Here is a 24,011-nt window from a genome sequence, read left to right as displayed (position 1 = left end):
AATGGTCAAGATGAGCTGAACTGCCGTATTGGACTGGACTGAACTGGTCTGGTCTGGTCTGGATAAGCCGTTGTGGGCCATGACAGTCTCGCACCTTGGTATCCATGCCATTTGATGACCCTTCAGCCCTTTGTGTGCGACAATCGCATCTTCTGACGGGCAGAATGATGCTATGGCTACACCCTCTCAGTGTGTCCATGACCAAGCGTACAGGGATCGACGAACGCCAACATTCGAGCGCCTGAGGGTACATAGTACATGGTACATATGTACGGGCTGTCTTTTGTGTTCTCGCATCACTCACAGCCAAGGTCCTTCCCACGCCCCAAGCTCTTGTTTCTTTTTCTTATTTTTTTTGCCAGCCCGCGTCAAGCTGCCCTGAACTGGTCTGACCGAGGCGAGGGCGCAGAAGCGTGGGGGAAGGTTGCCTACTGGTGTGTAGGGGCCCCATTAGAACCATTGCGTGCTGACCAGGATCTGAGCATGTCATTGTCGCTATCCCAAAGCAGCTCCGCTCAATTCTCCACCAACATTCGTGTCGTCTCCATGAGAATGAAGATTCTTTATTGCGGGGTATATATGGATTCGACAGAATGGGATTCTTTTGGTTGTTGATTTTTCGTGTTTGTGAATTTGGGCGACGACTGTACAGCTTCTGGTCGCTGTGCAAAGATGTGCAGATTAACGCATGTAAGGTTTGAGGAAAGAGAAAATCCTTGTTAGATCGCCTCGCGACGATATCGTCTCCGATTGCGCCATCGCTCAAAAGCCAATTGAAGTCGTGAGTTGCTCGGCAGGTGGGTAACGCTATAACATTTCTGTCTTAGCGGAAGCAAGCTTGTTGTGAAGGCGCGGAGCTTTGATGATGAAGTGAGATCATCAATTGGATTAGAAATGCATTAATGAACGCATTACAGGTGCAATAAAGATGAAAAGTCGGAGTAAAATGAGCTATATTCGATTTGTTAGGTATCGTGTCAATAGCCAGTTGCGAATACAGTGGGCGAAAGGACAGATCAGAGCTGTCTTTTCTTCAGGGACCTTCGGGGAGTTGAGTGCTTTTTACTGCCGTTGCCACCCTGGAGCTTTTGTTCCATGCATGCTTCTTTTTATCTCGGGGAGATGAGAATTAATCTGTTCACAGACAGACCAGCTAGAATTACACCATAATGCGTCTCTACTAACTTCAAAATGAACGTTAATCTTGTCAGGCAAATTGTACATCACAACATGCACATCTCCTTCCTGTTCAACCTCTACTTGCAGCGTCTACCCATCAACTCATCATGATGGCCTCATCAAAGACCCATCCCCAAACTCCCCGTCGGCCCCACTTCCCATAATAACATGCCGGACCGTAGTGCTACCGTCCATCAACGTCTCCAGTATCAACCGATGGAAGCCAATTCATTACCTGTTGGTTCAACGACCGCGATAGAGCCCTTAGTTGATAGGTACCTACCTGGGTACTCATTACCCTTCATAATCACACTTTCCGTGCACGTCCTCTGCGCTTGTCAACGGAATGAAACAGCCCAAAGCTATCCCCGAGCCAATTCCCTGTTCATGCACCAAAGATTTGTTTAATTACACCCTTCGTCTACAGTACACGACAGATATGCAGGCATTCTAGCTAACAGACCTCCCTATCTGCCTGCCAATAGCATTGGTTCCCAGCAAGAGACCACACCCTTGCATCTCCCATGCAGACACACATAATGAGACACACACCCAATCTGCCAAAGCTGAAGTCTTGCTGTCACTCGACAGGTCTAGACTCAATAAAAAAGCAATCTATTGAAGCCATTAACCATAGCTCTGCCTTTTTCATGCCGATCTTCCGGGCCTGATCGACTTTAACCGTCAGTCTTGTTCATCCAGACTCATAGCTGATCGCCACCCATGGTGCAATTTGACGCAAGAAACCATGACATATTGCCCCATCCGCGCTTAACTCTAACCTACGCTTTATTGATCATTCAGGGGTATTATCCACCAACCTGGGCCGAGCAATGACTTCTTGCAGCCGTCCCCATGCTATATGTACACACAAGCTCAAGTCAAACTCGGAGTGACCTTCATCTCCCCGACCCTCTCGTTGGCTGTCGCAGTTCTGGAATACCAGATGTACCCTGCCATTCTTACGAGATCAAAACGTATAATCTGCTGGTTCGGACACATGCCGCGTCCTGTCCTCCACTTGTTGCCAACTAAGGTACGAGTATCCTGGTTCATAGTCTCCTCTTTCGACGCGACCATTGCATCCTCTAGTCGGACCATCGGCGCTCACCCGACGGTCCATCCTCAATACAATGGTTCAATAAGCCCTTATGCAGCCAAGTCCCCTGCTCCTCTCCCGCTCAGAACGTTGAGTACTCGGGCAGTCATCCCTTCCGGCTTGGCCCCCCACGGTAGAGAACGCCTCGAAACGCCTTTTCCGGTATCCCATGTGTCTTGCCGTCTTGGCCATTGCGATAAGAAGTGGTTTGCCTTGGCAGATTCTATGACTCAAATAGTCTAGACCAGATTAAGATATTATGCACACGAGCTTATTACTGGCTTTCAATGGTGTCATTTTCAGCCTTTTGGCGAATATGCGACCACTGTCCCAATAGCTTCGTATTTTGCACATCACACATTTGATCTATCCCACAACCCGACGATTTCCACATCGTGCATCCCACTCCAGGTGACCGTAAGGGCAGGATCTAGATTTACCCTTGCTACCAGATTCAATAGTGGTGTCTAGTGTCGGGGAGTCTGCATGAGGTAACTCGGTTTCGACCTGTCACCGGTTTAAACATCTCCTGGCAATGTCGAGCTCCCCGCAGCATGTCGATCCCCTGCCAAGCGATCCTACGTTGGCACACCCATACCACTCGCCTTTGACCCAACAGCAGCATTTAACTATCATCCTCCATTCTGGAAGCTAGGTAGCACACCTTTCTCGGCATAACGGCACGCTGATATGTCTTGGGCCTTCATGCCAAGCCCATGAGAGACATACCTAATCTGAAGTTCAAGTTTATAGTAGACATCTTGGAGGGCTCCTTGTAAATCTTTGATGCCAAGGTCATAGACCATGTAATCGATTCAGCATTCTACTCGCAGGTTTACGTTCGTTTTGGCGATTACACAGATGGAGGATAAGAAAAGTGGCAGAGTCTAATCGTGCAGCTGTCATTCTGCGCTATGGCGAGACCTTTTCACTGGCCACTTATGGTTTTTCAGTTGACGATGTCGACATGACACTCCTGGTCGGGCTTCAAAATCACGAAGCAAGTAGTAAATGTGATGCACATCATCGAGTAAATTACTATCTAGGTAGCTTTTAAAATTTATATCATACTAGGTACCTCTTAAAATGAGGATGTGAAAACTCGAAACATGTCCATCTAGGGTAACTGAAAGTGCTTGCTGAAATGAAGTCGCACGGCTCCTATGGTGAGCACGACATATGCCTGTCGCGTCATGCACGCGTTCCTAATTTAGCATCAATCCAATTTCCCTACATTGCATCATTTTTAAGCCAGCCAAATTCAGCAAATTCTGTTACAAGGTGACTGACGATAATAAACTTTGGCTACCAAGGATGATATTGACCTTATCCATGCCGACGATCTCGAGACATATTCAGTGAACTTTATGATTGACGACATATACTATTACTTTATCTAAGGCTGGTAGCTGGCAGTTCATTGGAGAAGCCATAATGCTTGCGATACACTATGTATTTATTCTCACGATGATAAGCCATCTATAACTTCGATAATATTCCCCCTCACGAGGAATGTTTCTTCGCATCAACCTCGATTTCTATCCTCATATTGGGAAGAGCCAGCCTTGTAACACCCGCCGCAACACCACCAGGTCGATTGTTGGGAACCTTCCTCTTGACTGCCTCTGTCACCAGAGGCAAAGTCACGTCGATATCGGTGTGGTAATGTCGTACGTAGTAAACGTCCTCCCACCCACGAAGACCAGCTGCTTTGAGAACGTCCTCGACATTTTGGACGGCCTGCTCCACTTCGTCTTTGACGTCGGATGGCATCTCACCCTTGTCGGTGAAGCCACCCTGGCCTGAGATCTTGTAAAAGCCATTGCACAGGTCGACGGCTTGCTCGTAGTGGTTGGCGTCGCTAATGACTTTGAGAAAATCGTTAGGTGGGGGGATGTACTTGAATGAGGCCATGTTGTTGAGATACGTAGTAAACGTGGAGAAGTAAGTTCAGTTAGTGGCAAGAAAGTTAAGTGATTCTTGAACATATCCATGAGATGGCGGGTACACGGCTTTATATCCTAAGCAATACAAGCAGAGCTGACGCAGGTCAGCTGAATAAGCTTAAAAGTCTAAAAAGGATACGAGTTGATCGAGACATCAGCATACTTCTTTAACCAATCAATCATGCCGAAGGCGCCAAGCTTCCTCAGCCGCAAGCCATTTTGAACAGCCAAGGCTGATTGCTTACCAGCAAACATCAGGATCTCGGAAATTCTAGCTTCTCATTGCTTGAGGGCTCGGATACGTGTTACCGTCTCACCAAATCTATTGCAGATCCTCCATTTTCTAAGTCTGTTAAAGCATAACTTGACTCCAATTGGACGTCTTCTGGTTTTTATATGTGAAATCGATGGGCAGTATGTGGGAAGCACTTCCAGACTTTGTCCATCACCAAGTTCAGATACAATTCAATTGCATATTCATATCTGCCACAAAGCACTCTGCTATTACTATATGCGTCACTAGCATTAAATAATAATCAATTCCAATCGCTCTTCTCTATCATCAATAATCATTAACCGTATGTCCTTATTAACACAAAGTGTCAAAACACTGTCTAAGCGAAGCCTCCTGCATCTCACTATACAGCTCAAACTCCCTCTTCACAGAACATCCAAGACTCTTCTCAAACGAATTTTTGTCAGCGCCGACTGTGTGGCTCATACCACCGTCATCACCAAGATTTGAGTGAAAAATCCCTGCGGCACTGACTGGCAGGAAGTCTTCGTATGTAATGGGCTCAACCTCAACAGCTCCAGAACTGATAAGAGAGTTGATATCAGCGTCTTGGGCTATGGACGCGTTGTGGACAGGCTTGTATGAAAAGTAGGCCAGTTTCTCTTTTCGAAGTGTTTCCATATCGTCAGGGAATCTCTCAAAGATCTTGGCTAGATGCTTCTCTTTCGACTCGGCTTCAGTGAGGCTACTCGATGTCTCTCGCCACTCATTAATGAGATCATCGTATAGTCGTCGTCCCTTGGGCGTCAATGCCATTCCTCGCTGTTCAATCTCTCCGAAGCGGGCCTTGTGACTTCCACCAGTTTCTTCACCCTCCGAGAATGCGATGGCTTCGTCGATAGCTAGAAAACTGGTCTGGCGGAGTAATATGGGGCATAATCGTGACGGTGGTCCTTCTATGGCATCTTTTGCTTGTAGACCATATCGCAGCATTTCCACTTGTGCCATTTCAATATCCAAGACGCGAGGCGTGAGATGGTTGATGTGAGGGCCTTTGAAGCACACGACATCTGCGATTAAGGGATGTGCTTTTCGGAGGGCTTTGTATGTCTTGATATCCACGGTTGACGTCTTGTGCCAGCGAAACGTTTCTAGAGCCTCTTTGATGAATTCCTCTGCTGTGGCTGCTGACAATGGTCCTTGTGATTCAAACTGTTCGATAAGCTCCACACAACGAGATGTGAAGATGCATCGCTTGCTCAAGATATCGGCAGCTTTTGATCTTAGCTCTTCGTCCTCGATGAGTTCTAGCCTCAATAACGAAGTAAAAACCCGGAAAGGGTTGTAAGCAAGTGCTTCTTGTGTGAGTGGTCGAAAGCACGTGGCATGAACTGGGAGATTGGCAACAGTGAGGTCGTAGTAGCCAACGGAATGCATCCCCATGACGGAGAATAAACGTCGCATCATAGATAGCTCTTCTGGTGTCCCGAGCCTGATAGCGCCATGTCTTTCAACTTCGATACGCGGTTCGATATGCTGTTGTTTCTTGTGGTTGATATCGGATACCAACTTGAGAAGAGCGCCATATTGAGGGACTTCGCGCCGGTACATGCTCGAAAGGGCGAATGCGAACATGGCCCTGATGGCGTCCGGGCTGACCGAATTTGTTGCCGTCATGTTTGTAGAGTTCACTGGTAAAGCAAGATGATTTCGAGATATCACAATATATCAATTGATGAGAGAGATAAGACCAGAACTCATACGGATCCTTATCCTTCATATATCTATGTCCTTTAGAGCCAAGATTGTCTTATCGTGGTATCGTGACGCATATCTTTCCACGCCCTTTTCTATGTAATCCAGCTCACCGACAAGGGCTGCAGCGAATCAAGTTACACGATTGACGGTAATTAAGCGGAGATGACATATCTAGTCAAGGATAGTGTTGACTGAAATAGGTCGTTATCTGGAGATGTGGGACCCGAAAGAGGTCATGAGGTTAGCCAGACCCAACAATTCGGAAAGGGATCCCGACGGATACGTTTGTTCGGTTACGGGGTCTTGTATCAACAGGAAGTTACCGCAAAAAGCCGACGTTAGCCATTGGACGACGATGGACATCAATCTTAAACTACAATAATCTTCATTGCTTCAATTTACATTATCCTGAATGTCCAGAAGTTGCTCAAGATCTTATCGTTAGCGGTAAATCACTGCGAGCTCAACGGTACACATGGGTCGAATCACAGTGATAGCCAAGTCATTCCCAATTGGATAGTGTCTCTGTAACTCAATGGTATCATTCAACTATGCTTCCAGAAAATCTACGCTGAAACCCATCTATAATTCAAATCCCAAGTTGACATGGACAGCCTTGGGCTGTGTGTAAGCATCCAAAGCATACTGTCCCAACTCGCGACCAATGCCTGAAGACTTGTAACCACCAAATGGAATACCAAAGTGGGAATCACCAGACGAGTTAATCCATACCATGCCAGCCTGAAGCTTGCGGGCAACCTTGTGTGCACGAGCAATCTTTTCTGTGAACAGAGCCGCGGCAAGACCATATGAAGTGTCATTTGCCTTTTTGATAGCTTCCTCGTCAGTGGAGAACTTGGCGATGGAAACGACGGGGCCAAAGATCTCTTCCTTCATGATCTTCATGTCTTCAGTTGTCTATTGATCATGTCAGTATTGGTTTTGTCTATCAATTGAGACTATGAACTTACATCGGCAAAGACTGTGGGTTGAAGGAAGTAACCCTTGCCACCATGCTTGCTACCTCCGTATAGAAGCTTAGCACCAGACTTGCGACCCTCCTCGATGTAGGAGAGTACGCGGTCGTATTGTGTCTTGGAGACCTGGGGTCCTTGGACGGTCGACTCGTCGAAGGGAGCGCCGAGCTTGTCATTCTCCTTTGTAACTTCAACGAACTTCTCAAGGAACTTATCGTAGATGTCCTCGTGGACGTAGATTCTGGAGGTAGAAGTGCACACCTAGACATATAATCAGCAAGAGTGTTGTTGATAATTATATAAAGTCTTACCTCTCCCTTATTATCCATGATTCCAAAATGGCACCACTTGACAGCCTGCTCCAGCTCTGCGTCTGCAAAGACGATAGAGGGGCTCTTACCACCACACTCAAGTGTGATGTTCTTCAGGTTGTTCGCAGCGTCCTTCATAATGGCTCGGCCGGTGTTGGTACTACCGGTAAAGGCAACCTTGTCAATATCCATATGTCCAGCAATAGCTTTTCCAGTAGAAGGGCCAAGACCAGGTAGGACATTGACGACGCCCGCAGGAAGACCAGCCTCTTTGACTAAGTTGCCAAAGTACAGGGCAGATAGCGGGGTCTGCTCGGCGGGCTTAAGGATGACCGTGTTACCACAGGCCAGAGCGGGCGCAACCTTCCAGGCCAGCATCATGAAGGGAAAGTTCCAGGGAATAATCTGTCCACAGACACCCAGAGGTTCCTGTAGAACGTATGCGAGCTTGGCGGGAGAAGTCTCGATGGTTTTGCCGCTGATCTTGTCGGCGGCACCGGCGTAGTAGCGGAAGACGTTGTAAGACTCGTCGAGATCACCAGCGAGACAGGCGCTGAAGGGCTGCAGGGAAGGTTAGCAAGGTAGTAAACTACAGTAAATTAAAGCTCTATGCGTACCTTGCCATTGTCAAAAGCATCAATAGCGGCAATGAGCTCACGGTCGCGATCAATCAGATCGGCAATCTTGTAAAGAAAAGCGCCGCGGTCAACAGCAGCAAGCTCCGACCACTCGCCCTCAAAGGCTTTACGAGCAGCCTGGACGGCTTTGTCGACATCTTCTTTTGATGCGCCCTTGAGCTTGATGACTTCTTCCTCTGTGCTGTGCTTTGTGAGCGTGCGTTCTGTATATGGGTGTTGGATGTCCCATGCTTACTGCGGGTTCGTCACGACAAATTCGTCGCCTGTAGCTGCGATAAACTCATTGTTGATGAAGAGACCAGTTGGTTGGTCGTACTTCTTGCCATTAGGTAATGAGATTTGTGTAGTTGATGTCATTGTGAATGATGTGATGAGGGGAGGAGATTGAAGGACTTCAACGTCCAACAATGATCTGGGGATATCATCATTTATAACGAGTGCGACGTGACAACTGCCGGGACTCTTCGGGTCAATTGAAGCAAACAATTGAGACCAATCATTTGCTCAACTTGAAGTGCCAAAAGCTGGGTTGCGGGGTTCAAACCAACATGAAGAGCTACAGCATATGCCGGGGCCCTGTCAATTGGTCACTATTCATCGGATCCGCGGAAACAGTACAAGTTGATGATAAACAATTCCCTCTATCATGTTCAAGAAGGGTAATTTTTGAGGCCAGAACGAGGAACATCTCAACCCCGTGATATGACGCGGGGAACCTGGAGGAAAGCCATCTCGGCTATTCTTCTTTGGGCAAGTTTTTAGTCCTCTGGCCACCCACTTTGTCCAAGACGTCTCTGTCCCAGACGGCAGCGTTTGGCCTTATCTTATACTGCATTGGGGATATTTCTGGGCAATTCTGCGGGGAAGTTCGATTAGCTGTTGGTGCAAGCGTACTTTGGCTGGATTAGGAATCTTAGTTGACCATTCGGCAGTGCAACTTGGACATGCCATGCCATGAATGATGATCAAGACTGGTCCTCAGGAAGTTGTCTTGGTATACAGTCAACGCCAAGATCTCGAATGGTCATTCTTTGTGTCACAGTGTGCAGTACATAAAAAGCGATGCCACCTCTTGTACAAGGACGTCAAGTCCATCAAGCTCTGGCTACCCAAGATCATCGACCAATCTTATCAGTCTTCACGTAAGGCCTGTCATATGCAGTCCCAACATCCAACGGTGCTAGAACTCATCTCTAGGTTTAGTTCACCATAATGTCACACCTCACATATTACAACTATGAAGGAGTAGGCAAAACCAACAACAAGGAATACTCCTACTCCCAAGCCGTACGCGTGGGCAACACAATCAAGTGCTCTGGCCAAGGTGGCTGGGATGACCAAGGCAATATTGACAAGGAAGATCTCAAGGGTCAAATCGATCTCGCCTTTAAGAATGTCGAAAAGAACCTCAAAGATGCCGGCGCAAGAGGCTGGGCAGATGTCCACTCGGTCAGAAGTTACCACATTTCGCTCTCTGGTTCTTTCGACTTGATGGTGGAGGAGTTTCGCAAGTGGATGCCTGACCATCAGCCTACATGGACCTGTGTAGGTGTCACCGAGCTGGGCATCCCTGGTATGATCGTTGAGATCGAGGTGGAAGCCAACATTGCACAATAGTGGTATTATACGACGGAATATTTGAGCGTTGTCACTATTTCACAAATTCCATGGTTTTCTTGTCTCTCTTTATGAGTACCACAATACTATGAAGTCCTTGCACACCCTCTCCCGCCTGTCATCATACGTTCATTTTCGAACAATCATCACTCTTGGTGCAATGTCGGATTGTCACTCTCCTTGGGCATCGGAACAAACAACCATGAGATAGCTGTGGCAACCAAAAGGGCACAAAGAACAGGCTGCAAAACTCCAACGCCGGCACTAGCTGCCACAAGGCCAGTGATGATGGGAAACATGCAGCCTCCAAGCTGAGCAAAAACAAAAACGAATGCCAAAGCTGTAGATTGAATGCGCGGGTTGAACAATTTGGAACCAACGTCGATGCCCTAATTGAGTGAGTTGAGTTCAAACGTCGGAGAAACAGACTTACTGTTGCAAAGTATGGACCCATAAAGAAACCTAGAAGGCTGATTGCTATGGATGCAGCGATAATATTTGGAACGCTGGAATTATTAGCGACGACCAGGGCTCGGGGTATCCTAGGACACTCACAGCCAGAACAAGAGTTGCAAGGCAATACTGATGATGGTGAATCCAAAGATCATCCTTCGAACCCCAAATCTGTGAGTAGGCTCAGCGAGAAAAAGTCTTCCAAGTAACGACCCTCCGCTGAATCCAGCAGGTACAAATCCCATCTGGTTGAGATCACCGTTGCGCACATCAACAAGGTACTCCACCACCCATCCGCTGGCAGTGAGTGTAGCGCCAAGGAAGAAGAAAAAGAACATACTAACGAGCCAAACATTCTTGTTTCTGAGAGTCTCCTTGATCAGAGATAACGCGTCTTCATTTCTTGATGCAGGGGACTCGTCAGCTTCCAGTGTCGTCTCACTCGGCTTCTGTTTTCTCTTGAGTTTGAGGGTATCCCAGAACGCATAGACCACGAACGCAACATTGAGTACACCAATAGCAAGCGGGAAAGTATAGAAGAGGTACCACCTTGAAGTGCTTCCTACTGAAGCTATGCCTGTCGCAACAAATGGTCCGACAAGACAGCCGGCCATGTACATGGCGTGGATAAATGCTAGCCATCGATGCGAACCTTTTGTTCCAGCGACAAACGTATTTCCGTGTGTATCTTGATAGGCCTGCCCCAGGCTTGCCAACCAGAATGTGACAGCGAATAGCGCGAACGGCGGTTTCCAAGCCCGAAGAGCGTGGGCGATGACTTGCAGGACAGCACCTAGAGCAAGCATGGAGCCAAGGTCGACCATTTGACAGAGGTGAGTGTTTGAAAAGGCGCCAAAGAACCAGCCCATGAAATTTGCGCCATATCTGGGATCGTGAGTTTTGTTGATTGAGATGAGACGTTGGGGCTTACACTGATGAGACGATAGCGGTCGTGACATCGTAGTCGCGAATGATGTGAGGTACCAACGCGCCGATACTTCCATCATTGACGCCTGCGACGAAGAATGAGAAGCCAGCACTGAATATTTTGAGAAGTTCTACAGTGTTAGGTTTGTTGGATGCTGATTGAGGTGGATTGTCGTCAAGTGAGCCATCTCTTGGGTTCGTTACATCGCGAAGCTCAAAGACAGGCTCCGTCGTAGCGGTGTCAGTTTGCGTAATGGTAGCCATATTGGAAATAACGAAGGATAAATGATTGAATCAAATGGAAAGGGTAAGCTGATGTACTTATACCATCGACAACCAAGTTGGAAGTGTTACCGGTTTTGTTATAGTGTCGCGCCAATGTGGTGGTGATACAGCATTGAGAGACGAAATAACGTGGTTAATATTAACTGATTTATGTGAGTGATTTGATCATTTGTTTTTCGACATGCTACACTGGATGATGATCGTCAGGGCGATCTCGCGTCGACGGGCCGTGATGGCTAAACACCGGAGGACAAGTCAGTTCAGGGCATGACAATTGTGAGGGAGTGAATGAGACAACAAGTGAGATAACAATAAGGTAATTGACTGAATGAGACAAACAGAATTTATCTTGTAAGTCTGTGTTTATTTAACGGAACTTGAATGTTCGCGTCGTCATATTTACAGCACATTTGCGGCGATCAGAAATTATGTGTTACACACCCAATTATTTCGAGCCTCTATATTAGTGACACGGCCAAGTGTGAGATCTACCCTACCAGCAAACTTAGTTGTAGCACTAAGTGTATTAGCCAGGTGTATGAGGGGAATAACACGGCATTTCAGTTAAAAAAGACACGTGAATTTTGTAACGATAATCGTCTTGTGTAGCGCGTCTTTGGAAAGACGTGGTGTTTGGGTAGAGACATAGGGTAAGTCAGGGTCCTATCATGATTTTTCAGCATGACGTATAGCAACATCGTGACTTGTCTGTCGACGCCTGAGTGGTTTGACAGTGACAATCAATATTGTTAGCGGAGTCAAATTTTCATGATAAGATTGTCAAACTAAAGTTTTAATTGGCTGCTGACTCATCGGAGTGCACTTTTTTCCGCCAACCCCCTGCTACCACACCTGTCTCCACTCTGGCCACGTCAAAGGTAGTCGGTGAGTGAGGGAGTCTTGCAACCCGAAATCGACCCAAGTCAGACCTCAATCTGGGGAATCCCAATGCCAACCCCAACCCCTAACTAAACACCATTCCGATGCAATTACTGCGTGGCGATCGTGGAGATACCAGCAGCACTTCTTCCAGGAGCTATGGAGGTTTTGGCCCTTCAGAACCCCGGCTCTTTGAGTTCAACGAGCGGGGTCGTTCTGTGGCGCCCAAATGTATCGAGATGTCCAAGCAGCACCCAGAGGACTTCCTCAACTACCTCCAGCAGGCATGGAAGCGTGACAAGATTTACATCAAGGAGAATCCAGAGTCCATGTTTGATATAAAGGCCATCAGAGTCCTGTGTCAAGATGGAAAATTCAGACCTCTCGGCAACTCGTATATCCCGCTGCCCAAGCTGCATTACCTCCGGAATCGATATATGCTCGAAGGTGAACCATTTCCTTTCCTCAGACTTGATCCCCCCATCCGCTCCGAAGGTGGATTCGGTCAGTGGAGATGTCTCAGAGCCTTTGCCAAGTACCATGACGACCTGGATTTCTTTCTCGAGATGTTGATACGAGTGCGAAGATCAAAAGCAACAACCGTCGAGTTCCCTCGTCGAATATTGGAGCTATACCTCAGGATACAAGCAGAGTGTGAAGACTCCAAAGATCCAGAAGCCAGCGCCCACAAAGTCAGGTACGGACCGCCACCTTGCCCTCAAACAAACATCATGATACTCACCCCACCAGATATGCCTTCGAGAAGGAACAGCTAGTCTACATCCATCCAATATGGAGGCCCCTCAGTGAATGCTTATTAGACGACTCATGCGAGATATCCAGCACCTTGTCCAAATCACCCGTGTTTCCGGTACCAGAAGATTGGGACGCCAGCAAGTCAGAGCTTGCGTCTCTCAGAGAATTCTACACCCAAACGCTGAAGCTTGAAAATGCCAGCTACCGGACCATCTTGGGCGTGTTGGAAAAGCGCGACTTTGATGCAGTACTCGACCCAGCGGATCTCTGGTTGACGGATGAGCTGTATCGCGCCTTGGACAAGATGAGAATGGATCTTTCACCCAATGATGCTGCCGATCTAAAGTGAGTAACTGTAACTCTATCAAGCTTCACAACTAACATTTTACAGATTGGCATTTATCGAAAAGCCCATCATCGCCGTGGCGCCTGGTGAAACAGTGACATGGCTCAACGCAACCGAGGTCTCGTGGTGCCCCAAGCTCGAGAGCCCCGAAGTCAACGATCTCAGCAAGCACTACCCTGAGCTCCACGAGTTCTTTATCGATTTCCTCGACATCAAACAAAACGACGCGGGTCTCATCTTCGACACACTAATGCAGGTATCCTCATTAAGTCCAGATTGCTCGCGCGACCACACGGCAAGGGGTCTACTGGTGGCCGTCAGTCAAAGGATACCAGAATACGGACATGTTTTTGATAAGGAGAGGTTTATGCAGAGTAATGTTTTTCCCGTGTCGACATCGGATGGAGTTTTGCTATGTGCGCCTAGTATGGAGTTTGTTATTGCTGATCGCCAAAATTTGAAAGAGGCGTTTGAAGGAAGGCTTAATTTGTTGGACTTTGATCCAAAGACTGTTTGGATGTTGGATAATCTGTTGGTTTGGGCTGGTCTTGATCAGCGGTACTTGTCGCGTCACGTTGTGGATCAAGGGCCAGAGGATGAAAACTTCAAGTCCATCGAGCTACCCGATGAGCTCTCGGCTAAGGCTGATCACATTTTACGGTATGTCTCCACCACCGTTGTTACTTCACATCTAACCCCTTTTAGCATTGCTGTTCATTTCAAGAGTCCTAGAACGACTACACCAAAAGGAACATCATGGCTTCGCGAAACCCTCGATCACTGCGAAGTCCGACTCGCATCCGGTTTCCGGTCACAACTCGTATACCGCTCCGGCAGTGCTGAAATCATTGCTGTGAATCCCATGGGCGGTCTCGACATCAAGGATACAGTCGGACTTACTGTCTACGCGGACGATGAGAATTGGGAGATTTTCAAACAGACATTGCTCCCACGTCGACTGCTTGAATGGATAATGACGGATCCCGAGACAAACGTCGTGCAAGATATTCCTGAACAAGCCGTGAGCTTGATGAGAAGCGTCGTCAACGTTTCAAATGCTCGTGAGCATGTGATATCGAGAATTCTCGATGCTGAGGGCATAGTGGATTTGGAGCTACTGCAGGCCTCGCCGTATTGGCGAGTTAATAGGTGAGCAGCACGCAACGGGTTGATGACCATGGGCTGACTATTTAGTGAACGACAACCAGATGCGACAATCAGCACATCCAAAGCAGACCAGTTTGCGGCGTCCAAGATCATCGACGACTCAGATTCCACCCCCGCTCCAGCGTACAGCCAAGCCGGCCCCTCATACAGCAGAGACGAACGACCCGCCTACAGCAAGGGCGAACCATCATACACCACTCGAACAGAACGAACCTACTCGAACGGCGAGCCACCGTACAGCAAGGAAGACCCCGTAAAGCGTCGATCGCCGCCGCCGCCACCGCCGGCAAAGCCAGATTCGCTGCGGGATAGACTTCCAGTGTCGAAGCGTGGCTTGCAGAGACGGGTTTCGGAAAAACAGGACTGGGAAGGGGATTTTGTAGCGAACGAAGCTACCTTGGTTGATTTTACGGGAGAAGATGCATACGGCATAGATTGATTTATAGATGCGATGAGTGACGTGATAGAATGATTATGAAGTAATGGTACACGGCTAAACTCCTCTTTACATTGGAATTCACACTGTAGAGTTCCGGAAAGGCAGTATTTAAAGGATAAAGGTTAAGGTTTATCACGGGTGGGTGCTTTAGACTTATTTGATGCATCTCAAGATTGAGTTGCTCCCTGTTAACCCCTCAGTGTATCAGGAAAATTGACCGCTGAAACCCTAAGAGACGAAATTATTAGATCAGCTTATGCTACTTAGGCTCCGCCTTTTAAGCAGTTTACTTTTGTAACCTAAGACTTAGGAGGTTGACTTTTTTGTCACCCAGTAGGCCCCTTGAGAGGTCGTTGTCGTAACCTGCGCGACATGCCTGTTGAACCCAAACAATCTGCATTAGCATACCCACTCAAAGCCTCTATGATCTGATGTACAAAAATAAATAGCCCAAAGAGTGCTGGTCCAAAGTATAAACTGCCCTACTAATTTCGTCTATGAACCTTCCAGAAGCCAAGCTTCTGATAATCCTCAGGGCTAGGGAGCCGTCTTAGCCGCTCAGGATTGTATCCACCTGTCGATCAAAATAGCCCCAGCGAAACAAACTACAGCATGTGGGCATTTGGTTGGAAAAGTAGGAAAAAGGACGCGGAACTGATGACGTTTCCTTCTTGTGCAGCTTGTTTCAAAAGGTGTCATGCAATCACAGACGAGTTTACCCTAATCTGCAATGTCGCGTGAGATGGATAATTGCGCGCGTCTCTGGGTATTTGTCAACGCATCCGAGAATATCACCCAATTGGGACCTGTGAAGTGTGAAGCCAAGTCGGCGATTACCTGTTTCACTCTACTCACGGACTCGCGTAACTCTATGAGGCTGAGGACCCTTGGCGAGGTGGGTCGTTTGCGAAGATGCACATCCATCACAATAACACAGCTCCTTCATTGGTCACAATCTATGGAATTGCTTATGCCCAGGTTCTTGGTAAACGGTGCAACAAGGCACCAAACGGTAGAACTGGGTACTGCTCCAGAATAATCCTAGTTGTCTTGGGAGCCGATATGTCACAGGAGAAAAGATGGGCTCAGGATCGTCATCCCGGCTGTTTCGCTTGCAGACCAGACCCTTTCTTTCTGAGCAAACAATAGTCGTTGGGCCTTTGTTTTGTACATCCCTTTCTCAAAACCAACATCATGTATAGCTTGCTGTACAAAACAAGTGCCTGTGTAGCGTTCCTCCTCTGCCTGGTCTGGTATGGTCAGTCTCACTTCTACCGTGACCCTGGCAGTGTCTTCTTCGACAAGACACGGGCGTACGAGGCCAGCTATTCGGCGATCCGGGTAGCCGAAGCTGAACAGACGATCAGAACGCTTTCCACAGAAGGAAGTCCATACTCCAAAAATGTACTGTCGAGAAACAAGACGCTTTGCCTGGCGCTCAACTCGGTGGCACGGCAGACACAATATCTTCCGGTAAATACCTTGCGACACTATCCTTGTCACATACTAATGTTGATCGACTTGCAGATCACGATAGGAAGCATCCTAAACGGCCTCTCTGAACAAGAGCGCCAAGATCTTGACATATCCGTCCTCATTGCCGAGACCGATCCGACACGACATCCTAGCTGGCACGAACTATGGCTCAGACGAGCAGTCGACAAAGTCTACACTTACAACGATGATGCTGCAAACATTGAATATCTAGAAGAACTACAGAGAACCCAGAACTACCCTGAAAAAGGTGTTTTCGACTATACCCTTGCTCTTGAACGGTGCTATGACACGGGCGCTTCGTATATCGCTGTATTCGAGGACGATATTCTTCTGGCGCGAGGATGGTTTATGCGGGCTTTGCAAGGTCTAGCAGATATCACCAAAATGGACTCGGAGCAACACTGGCTATTCATGCGATTATTCAACCAGGAAAGGTCAATAGGCTGGGCCTCTCACGAAATTGGCGGGAACAACGAGTTCTGGATTATCTTCGGTGTTGGTTTAGGAATATTGGCCCCTGCCTTATTCGCACGTCGTCGATGGAGAGCAACCCAGAAATACCTCGACCGAGAGATACTTTTCGTCGTCGTCTTCATCTTGGTCCCAGGTATAGTGATATTCATATATCAATCTGGCAAGGCAAGTCTATTTCCACCGTCACCAGGGGTTTTCAACGAGCCATTCGGATGTTGCTCGCAGGCCATGATTTTCCCGCGCCGTCAGGTACCCCTGATGGTATCCGAGCTACAGAAAAGGCAGAGAGGGCAAGTGGATTTGATGCTCGACGATATTGCCATCGAAAATCAACTGGATAGATATGCGCTGTATCCAGTTCAGGCACAGCATATCGGTAAGTTTTGTCATTGGTAGGTATACGGTGACTTTGTACTGACGTTTCTAGGTATCGAGTCGGCGAGGAAGACAATGAAGGAAGAGGCACAAGCGATATGGAGCATGGCATTTGAGGATCTTGATTCTAAACTGTTGGAAAAGGAGCATGAGAGCATGGCCAAGAAATACCAAAAGTTATTAGAAAAGATAGACTAAACGACGGCAGTATTTCATTACAGGAGAGATGATGTATAACAGTTTTAAGTTCGCGATGAAGACCCTTCTCCATAAGATTTGGTCTCTGAATACGGCCGTGAGTTATAACAAGCGCGAACGATGAAGTAAACGGCACAAGATGAATAATCAAGTGTGGATGGGCAGATGATGGTTAGTAGTTAGTAGGCAGGCGTTTACTACGAACAGCACAGACAAACGGCCGCTAGTTGACTGGTAGTGGCATTGTCAAAAAGCCTCCATCTCTGAGTTCTACCTTCTGCCAAAACTACAAGTCGAATTCTATTCATCATCATCATCAACATCCCATACGAATTTGTTCTATCATGCCTCATTGATTATGACTACAGTAAAGAGCCATCTCGACTTCACGTCGTGGAATCGACCAGGTCCATGCTTCCGAGACCTCAACTATACTCCCTACGACGCTCACGTCACCAAATCTCGTCGTCAGCATCTAGCAGCCTATTTGAAATTCATGCGCCCCGAAGTTAGCAATATGTTCAATGACTATGCAGACCGAGGCACAGAAATGGCCTGCCAGTGGCTCTACGAAGAACGAAAAGCGCGTATTGTTTCAACTCCATTTTTCGAGTATCTCGCCGACAATTGCCTTTGGAGGTTGTGGTGTAAGTTTGACTACTTCTCAATTGTAACCAATTCTAACGCTTGATAGTCAAACCATTTGGCGATGATGGTCCCAAGTGGCCTTGGGGACCTCCAAAGGCCTCTCCGAACTTGACAAAAGGGCAGAAGCCAAACCAAATATATGCCGAATATCGTCAAGATCGTGCAGACAAACTAGCTACTATAGCCACCAACGCCCTAGGCATTGCATCAATTGCCGAGTTCGCCCCTGAGACACCGATCTATCCCAACTCGGAGTACATCGTGCGATCACAAGCTGCGCTTATAACGTCTGGAGACGATGAACCAGAACCAGAACCAGACCTCGAGCTGAACAAGCGACAGGCTGCTTGGGATGAACTCGACTTCCGACACATTCCCGGTGTCGTAGGTCCGTTCGAAATCGACCTACCGTCGGTGGCTCCCATCGAGACGCTTGTCGCTAGAGATCTGGTGGCAATTAATGAATTGACTGAGGGACATGCTATCATCAAGGCAAACATGACTCAACGAAGAGTGATCGTTTCGTTCCCTGACAAGGTTGGAGAATATGACGAAGATGGCTAGAGGCATTTCGTTTTTTGGCAACACGTTCTTGAATGGCTTGACTTGATCAAGGAGGGCATATACCTAACCCTGTATGAGCATTTGGAAAGTGCTCTATGCACCTCCACAGAGATTGATGAGATCTGATGAAGTATCCCCTTAGGGTGAACAAAAAGAGAGGTATACGTTGGAAAATACTTTCCTTTAGCGATCCTAGCGAGTCATCATTTGAATCATAGAGATACTATTCAAGCTGCACCTTACAAAGTGAGAACACATGGTCTTGTATATGTAGTAATTTATTGATCATAAATTGCGCCAGTGCAAATCAAACTGCCATAAACTCCAGCCACTTATTATAGACACAAGCCTTTATACGAGTCATTTTATCATCTCATCAATATATGTTGAGCTATCGCGAATCGCCGGTATCGCGTGACCTCCTTGTCTCCGATACAACCTGCGTCTTATTGTATTTGTTCGGCCCGTCAACCAAACTCTGCTCATCATTCTCACTGTACTGCACCTGAAATGTTCTATGCATTTCGATTCCTCCATGCTCAGGCGAGTGGTCCGAGTCCCCCGTTTCAGAGGGAAGTTCCACCCGAGCAGCCCGACTGCGACTTAGTACATGTGACTTGCGGCCGTAGTTTTCTCCATAGTTGTTGTACTTGCTTGAGTCGTTGGAAGAGCCTCCAAGGGCTGGGAAGATACGGACGATGAGGACCCGCAGAGCGGGCATGGATGCGCAGATGATGCCGATGTTGATCTCCACTGTTGACCAGATCGATACATCTGTTTGGTCGTAGGTTGGATTTGTTGAAGATCCAAGGTGGACGATGTACTGCAAGCGGATGATACTAACAACCGTGATGCTGAAAAGGTTAGTTCATTACATTTGCGGTACAGAATACAGCAATGTACTTACAAAGTTCCAACGATAAACATGGCGGCAACACCAATCTTCTTCTTCCAGTGCAGTTTGAGCTTACGGATGTACCACATTGGGATGCCCAGCATCCAGAAATCCAAGATGATACTGATGGCTGCATTTGCCCAGCCGATAGATGCAATGTTGAAACTAAACAGTTAGCAGATTGTCGCTGTTGTGAATCCGGTATACATACCATGTTCCCTTATGTTCACCATCCCAGTTGAGCCAGAAATAGTTGACAGGTGTGCACTGAAAAATAGCCACGAAAATAAAGACAATACCATAAACAGTGTTGAAAATGATGGTTCCCCAGAGAAGCTTCTGGGCCTTGCCGGGAAAGATGCGAAGATAAAAGAACAACAAAGACGTCTTGAGGAACGAGACTTGAGCAAAGTAGAACACCTCGAGGAGCCAGAAATAAAAGCCGAATTTGGTGATCGTGTCAAACTCGAGGGTCCATATATCGCGACCCTCTCCATGTCCGGCTGTGCCGTGGATATTCATCGCGGTCGAAGGCATTCCGATAAGAAGTGTGAGACAAATGAAAAGGTCGTCGAGACCATAGTCGGCGTTGCTGAGGAAGTATTTTGTGCCGAGACGAAGGAGAATTGAAACACCGGAGATGACGCCGAGGACGATGGTAACGTTTATGAAGATGGAGGTCTTGTCTCGGACGGGATAATCGCAGTAGGTGTAGGTCATGTTCAGAGTTGCTATAGAAGTTAGCTTAGGTCTTTTTTCGTTGTGTTTGACGTACTCAAACTGTCTTTGACGTGGCAGACTTGGGCTGCACATCCTTCAGCCGTCTTGATGGTCTTTTGTCCTCCTCCGCACAAGCAGGCTACATCGGTAGTACTGCATCCTGATTTCCCAAATGCATCTTCATAACAAGGAGACTGCAATTATTAGCAAGCAAAGCCAAGCATTGTACCGCGAAACTTACTGAACAACTGGGCAGAGTCTTGAGCAACTCAGTCGTGTTGCCAAAATCTGCCACAGTCCAAGGCACAAAGGCCAAAAGCAAAGGAAAAACCCACTTCATTATGATCGACGGAACTTAGATTGCGAGACGAGCAGCGGGTCCCGGGGAACCGGTATATAAAGTCTTGACAGATCAGAGCAGACCCTGACGTTTATCGTCTCGAGTGGCCATCCGCCCCCGGGTCTCATCTTGTTTTCTGGGGTCCTGGCCGTTATGGATTGCCCGGATGTGCTTCCACGATACAGCGTAGTATTGGGGTTAACTGTGCAAGGCAGGACCTCAGAATAGCGTCATTTCTCTTTGCCACGAGGGTTGAATCTGCCTGGGTTTTGAGTCCTATTCGCCCAGAGCTGAGCTCGCTTACGGGAATCTCATAGGGTGCAGCAAGGGTGTTGAACGAGGACATCTCTTTTTGTTGTATACCCCGTGTTTCACTATAGGTTTAGGTGCTCGTTCTGGAAGGTCGCGAAGAGAAATGCAGCCCCTGCGCTAGACAAAACCGAGGATAATGTCGTGTAGACGGGAGTTCCTTTCTTCTCTTGGCATGTGTCAACGGCCGATCCCTGGTCAGTTCGGGACATGGATTAGAAAGAAATCATCATCATCTCCGTTCACGTCGAAACGAGGGGCATTTGAGAGTAAGCACTTAATTCAAGGAGTAATATTCCTATTTGTCTTCAGCTCTTGGATGCATAAAATGATGGGCTTCCCCCTATTGTCTGTGCCGCACAGTTCGGATTGGGGTAAGCAAAAAGAGGTTGGTATCCCCGAAAGTTGCTACGCTGTCAAGTTAGTCATGGGCTCTTGGCAGATGCACCGAAACGCCACAGAAAACACCATGTTTTATTAGGGAAAGAAGAGTAGCGATCTAGGTCCGTGGAACTGCAATGTTATCCAGAACAAGCAAGCGATTCGTGAGCGGCGCATTCAGTAAAGTTTTGGACTATGGATTTAGTCGTCGGACAACCCTTCAAAAGCGGAGCGGACTCCATCTCTCAAGGTTGTTGGCTGCGACAGTGAGTCTTCACGGACCAAGTCTAGAACACCAACCTTGTACGTGCTAGCAACGGTCGACCAACTCAACTCTGCATTGACAAGTTCCAAGTTTTCTCTCTTCCACGTTTCTTCTCCACGTGTGTTCCTGTCCGTGACCTTGAGACCAAATTCGGTTATCTCATCATCAAAGTGCGACATAAATTGTTGCAGACAACCCAGACCATGACTCTCTCGTGCTACCGTTACATGGCGTACTGAAGCACTCTATGTCATGTCATGTATTGTTCTAGACCAGTATCCCTGGATTCAGCCTTGTCAGTCTAACCCAAGGGCTTAGTCGGGCTGGGGCAACCCAACTGCCGTTGTCTGGAGTCAACACACAAGCAGGTAGATAAGCTATAACAGTTACTTTATTAGTCTAATCCTTTTCGACTGGCGGATTTCTCAAAGAAACAAAAAAATAGGTTCAGGTGAAGCTGTCTAGTTTGGTAATTAAAATTGGCAATAGAAACAATTTTAAGGACATGCATGACTAGCTGAGATTGTCTCCGTCGGACTTTCTTTGATGAGGCATTTTGCTTGAGGTTCCAACAACTGCGAGAATTTACTAAAGACCATCTCTCTTTGAGGTTTCGGATTCTTTTCAACTTACATTTCTCGTTTGTTTGTTACTTGGCATCATCAGATCATTCCAACAACGGGTTTTCAGTATGGCAATGCTGACATGACAATCCAGCTCGTTTAGTTCCAATAGTTCATTCAATAAAACACCCAAACAAGCAAAGCCTTCCAATAGTGTCTTTCGCTAATACGTGGCGTCCCCAGACTTTCTCCTTTATTTCAATGACTGTCTCACAAAATAACCCCTAAAGCCACTAGATTGCTTTCTCTGTATTCCCGTTTGTTGTCAACACCATGGCGGCAAAGTTAATTCTGACGGCACTTATAGCGTCACTCAAAGTTAACGGTAGTCCGTGCAAGCCAAACTCTTCTCCATCTATCTCTTTGGTCTTTACCTCTAGTGCTGCTTTTACGACAACTACCATCGACTCAAGCGCTGAACTGGGGCTCTCAACCCAAAGCTCTATTTTCGACTCGACACTTGATTCCACTTCCACAACCCTCGAAACATCCTCCTCAGAGACTTTCGCATCTGAGACAACCCGGGATGGATCATCGGATTCAACAGTCCCAGCCTCGTTTACGACTACCAACTCAATTGTTGAAGAATCTACTACCGTAGAGAGCGCAGTCGTGACTTCATTGTCTTCCGACCCAGCAACAACTTCCTCCATTGCAAGCACAACCACCACAGCCGAGCCACAAACCCCAATCGGGTTCTACAATGGTGGTTTTGAAGATGATTCGACATCAGATGCACGCCCTTGGGTCATAGGAAGAAGCGTCACTATCGAAAATGATCCAGCAAATGCACATTCAGGCGACCGCTATGCGTATGTATCAGTCCAGAACCTATAGATTTGCCACCGTCTAACTCTTGAGTACTAGTCTTGTCAAGTATCCCATCACGGGAACCGGACGTCCCATTGATCCTTTGCGACAAACCATCTCTGGTCTCGATCCGAAGAAAAAGTACCTGTTGACTTTCTATTGGGCCTTTACAGACTTTTATTCGTTATCGAACACAGGATGTGACTTTTGGACCTATTTTGGCCCCGCCATTGAACTCTATAAATTCAAAGCTGACGGCATGCCTACCAACGAATACTTCAAACGCCAATACCTGGTAACGCTAGTGAGCATAACAGATAAGGTGGATTTGGTGTTTTACTGGCGTTGTTCTAACTCAGCACCGGCCTCTCCATGGGCCGGTGCCGAGATACGTGTCGACGATGTCAGTCTCGTTGAGTACGATCCACCGTGCGCTCTGGTCAAGCCGCCTCCCGAGGATCTGGTTTGTGGCCAGATTGGATCGTTCCCCAGTTCTGCAAACTCCTTCCTTATCGGTTCTGAGGTTCTCTTGGGCCCTTTTGAAAACTGTGCCCAGCTGTGTGCTGAGAATCCTGAATGCAAGACTGTCGCTGGAGTTTTTGGCAGTGGGGATGTGATTGGGCGTAATGCTCGATGTAAGCTATACTCGGCGATGCCTAAGGATCTTGGCTTTTATACTACGACAACTGGTTCGGGCGTGTTTCAGCCAGGTTGTTTTGAGTGTCGTCCTTCAAAGTAGACGTGGTTGTCTTTTCACGTTGGCTCTGAGAGTGATATTAAGTCACGCCGATGTGGTAGATGATACTTTCATGGAAGCTTCTTGATGATAATTACAAGTTGAAATGTATACTCCCCAGATAATTAGAACAATTATTGGTTGAATAAACTCCGCTGATATGG

The 24,011-nt window shown here is 47.4% G+C and overlaps 11 protein-coding genes across 11 annotated transcripts; 6 read left to right on the top strand and 5 right to left on the bottom strand.

Moving 5' to 3' along the window:
- Positions 1–172: 172 nt before the first annotated feature.
- Positions 173–615, top strand: FGSG_12077 (uncharacterized protein; the record flags this gene model as incomplete). Its single annotated transcript, XM_011319743.1, has 2 exons — positions 173–261; positions 363–615. The coding sequence occupies 2 exons, from the start codon at positions 173–175 to the stop codon at positions 613–615; spliced, it is 342 nt and encodes a 113-aa protein (XP_011318045.1).
- A 3,166-nt stretch (positions 616–3,781) lies between these two features.
- On the bottom strand, positions 3,782–4,192 carry FGSG_02162 (uncharacterized protein; the record flags this gene model as incomplete). The annotated part of the gene is made up of 1 exon (XM_011319742.1): positions 3,782–4,192. One exon carries the CDS (start codon positions 4,190–4,192, stop codon positions 3,782–3,784), a length of 411 nt encoding a protein of 136 aa, XP_011318044.1.
- Positions 4,193–4,813: 621 nt separating this feature from the next.
- On the bottom strand, positions 4,814–6,136 carry FGSG_02161 (uncharacterized protein; the record flags this gene model as incomplete). The annotated part of the gene is made up of 1 exon (XM_011319741.1): positions 4,814–6,136. The coding sequence occupies one exon, from the start codon at positions 6,134–6,136 to the stop codon at positions 4,814–4,816; it is 1,323 nt and encodes a 440-aa protein (XP_011318043.1).
- Positions 6,137–6,723: 587 nt separating this feature from the next.
- On the bottom strand, positions 6,724–8,515 carry FGSG_02160 (aldehyde dehydrogenase). The gene is made up of 5 exons (XM_011319740.1): positions 8,379–8,515; positions 8,123–8,324; positions 7,506–8,066; positions 7,189–7,455; positions 6,724–7,135 (listed from the first exon to the last, which is right to left on the bottom strand). The coding sequence occupies exons 1-5, from the start codon at positions 8,498–8,500 to the stop codon at positions 6,800–6,802; spliced, it is 1,488 nt and encodes a 495-aa protein (XP_011318042.1). The 5' UTR covers positions 8,501–8,515; the 3' UTR covers positions 6,724–6,799.
- Positions 8,516–9,355: 840 nt separating this feature from the next.
- FGSG_02159 (uncharacterized protein) lies at positions 9,356–9,760 on the top strand (the record flags this gene model as incomplete). The annotated part of the gene is made up of 1 exon (XM_011319739.1): positions 9,356–9,760. The coding sequence occupies one exon, from the start codon at positions 9,356–9,358 to the stop codon at positions 9,758–9,760; it is 405 nt and encodes a 134-aa protein (XP_011318041.1).
- Positions 9,761–9,906: 146 nt separating this feature from the next.
- On the bottom strand, positions 9,907–11,404 carry FGSG_02158 (uncharacterized protein; the record flags this gene model as incomplete). The annotated part of the gene is made up of 4 exons (XM_011319738.1): positions 9,907–10,149; positions 10,194–10,302; positions 10,427–11,098; positions 11,145–11,404. The coding sequence occupies 4 exons, from the start codon at positions 11,402–11,404 to the stop codon at positions 9,907–9,909; spliced, it is 1,284 nt and encodes a 427-aa protein (XP_011318040.1).
- Positions 11,405–12,543: 1,139 nt separating this feature from the next.
- Positions 12,544–14,559, top strand: FGSG_02157 (uncharacterized protein; the record flags this gene model as incomplete). The annotated part of the gene is made up of 4 exons (XM_011319737.1): positions 12,544–13,001; positions 13,055–13,405; positions 13,452–14,066; positions 14,112–14,559. 4 exons carry the CDS (start codon positions 12,544–12,546, stop codon positions 14,557–14,559), a joined length of 1,872 nt encoding a protein of 623 aa, XP_011318039.1.
- A 1,647-nt stretch (positions 14,560–16,206) lies between these two features.
- Positions 16,207–17,556, top strand: FGSG_12076 (uncharacterized protein; the record flags this gene model as incomplete). Its single annotated transcript, XM_011319736.1, has 2 exons — positions 16,207–17,359; positions 17,411–17,556. The coding sequence occupies 2 exons, from the start codon at positions 16,207–16,209 to the stop codon at positions 17,554–17,556; spliced, it is 1,299 nt and encodes a 432-aa protein (XP_011318038.1).
- Positions 17,557–18,106: 550 nt separating this feature from the next.
- On the top strand, positions 18,107–18,768 carry FGSG_12075 (uncharacterized protein; the record flags this gene model as incomplete). Its single annotated transcript, XM_011319735.1, has 2 exons — positions 18,107–18,203; positions 18,251–18,768. The coding sequence occupies 2 exons, from the start codon at positions 18,107–18,109 to the stop codon at positions 18,766–18,768; spliced, it is 615 nt and encodes a 204-aa protein (XP_011318037.1).
- A 391-nt stretch (positions 18,769–19,159) lies between these two features.
- On the bottom strand, positions 19,160–20,723 carry FGSG_02155 (uncharacterized protein; the record flags this gene model as incomplete). The annotated part of the gene is made up of 5 exons (XM_011319734.1): positions 19,160–19,622; positions 19,676–19,828; positions 19,875–20,394; positions 20,439–20,577; positions 20,625–20,723. The coding sequence occupies 5 exons, from the start codon at positions 20,721–20,723 to the stop codon at positions 19,160–19,162; spliced, it is 1,374 nt and encodes a 457-aa protein (XP_011318036.1).
- A 1,851-nt stretch (positions 20,724–22,574) lies between these two features.
- FGSG_02154 (uncharacterized protein) lies at positions 22,575–23,976 on the top strand (the record flags this gene model as incomplete). The annotated part of the gene is made up of 3 exons (XM_011319733.1): positions 22,575–23,113; positions 23,169–23,746; positions 23,969–23,976. 3 exons carry the CDS (start codon positions 22,575–22,577, stop codon positions 23,974–23,976), a joined length of 1,125 nt encoding a protein of 374 aa, XP_011318035.1.
- Positions 23,977–24,011: the final 35 nt, after the last annotated feature.

Source organism: Fusarium graminearum, chromosome 1 (genome assembly GCF_000240135.3).
Source record: "Fusarium graminearum PH-1 chromosome 1, whole genome shotgun sequence".
NCBI lineage: Eukaryota > Fungi > Ascomycota > Sordariomycetes > Hypocreales > Nectriaceae > Fusarium > Fusarium graminearum.
The sequence above is the reverse complement of the archived record's forward strand: the minus strand, read 5'-3'. Positions and strand labels throughout refer to the sequence as shown.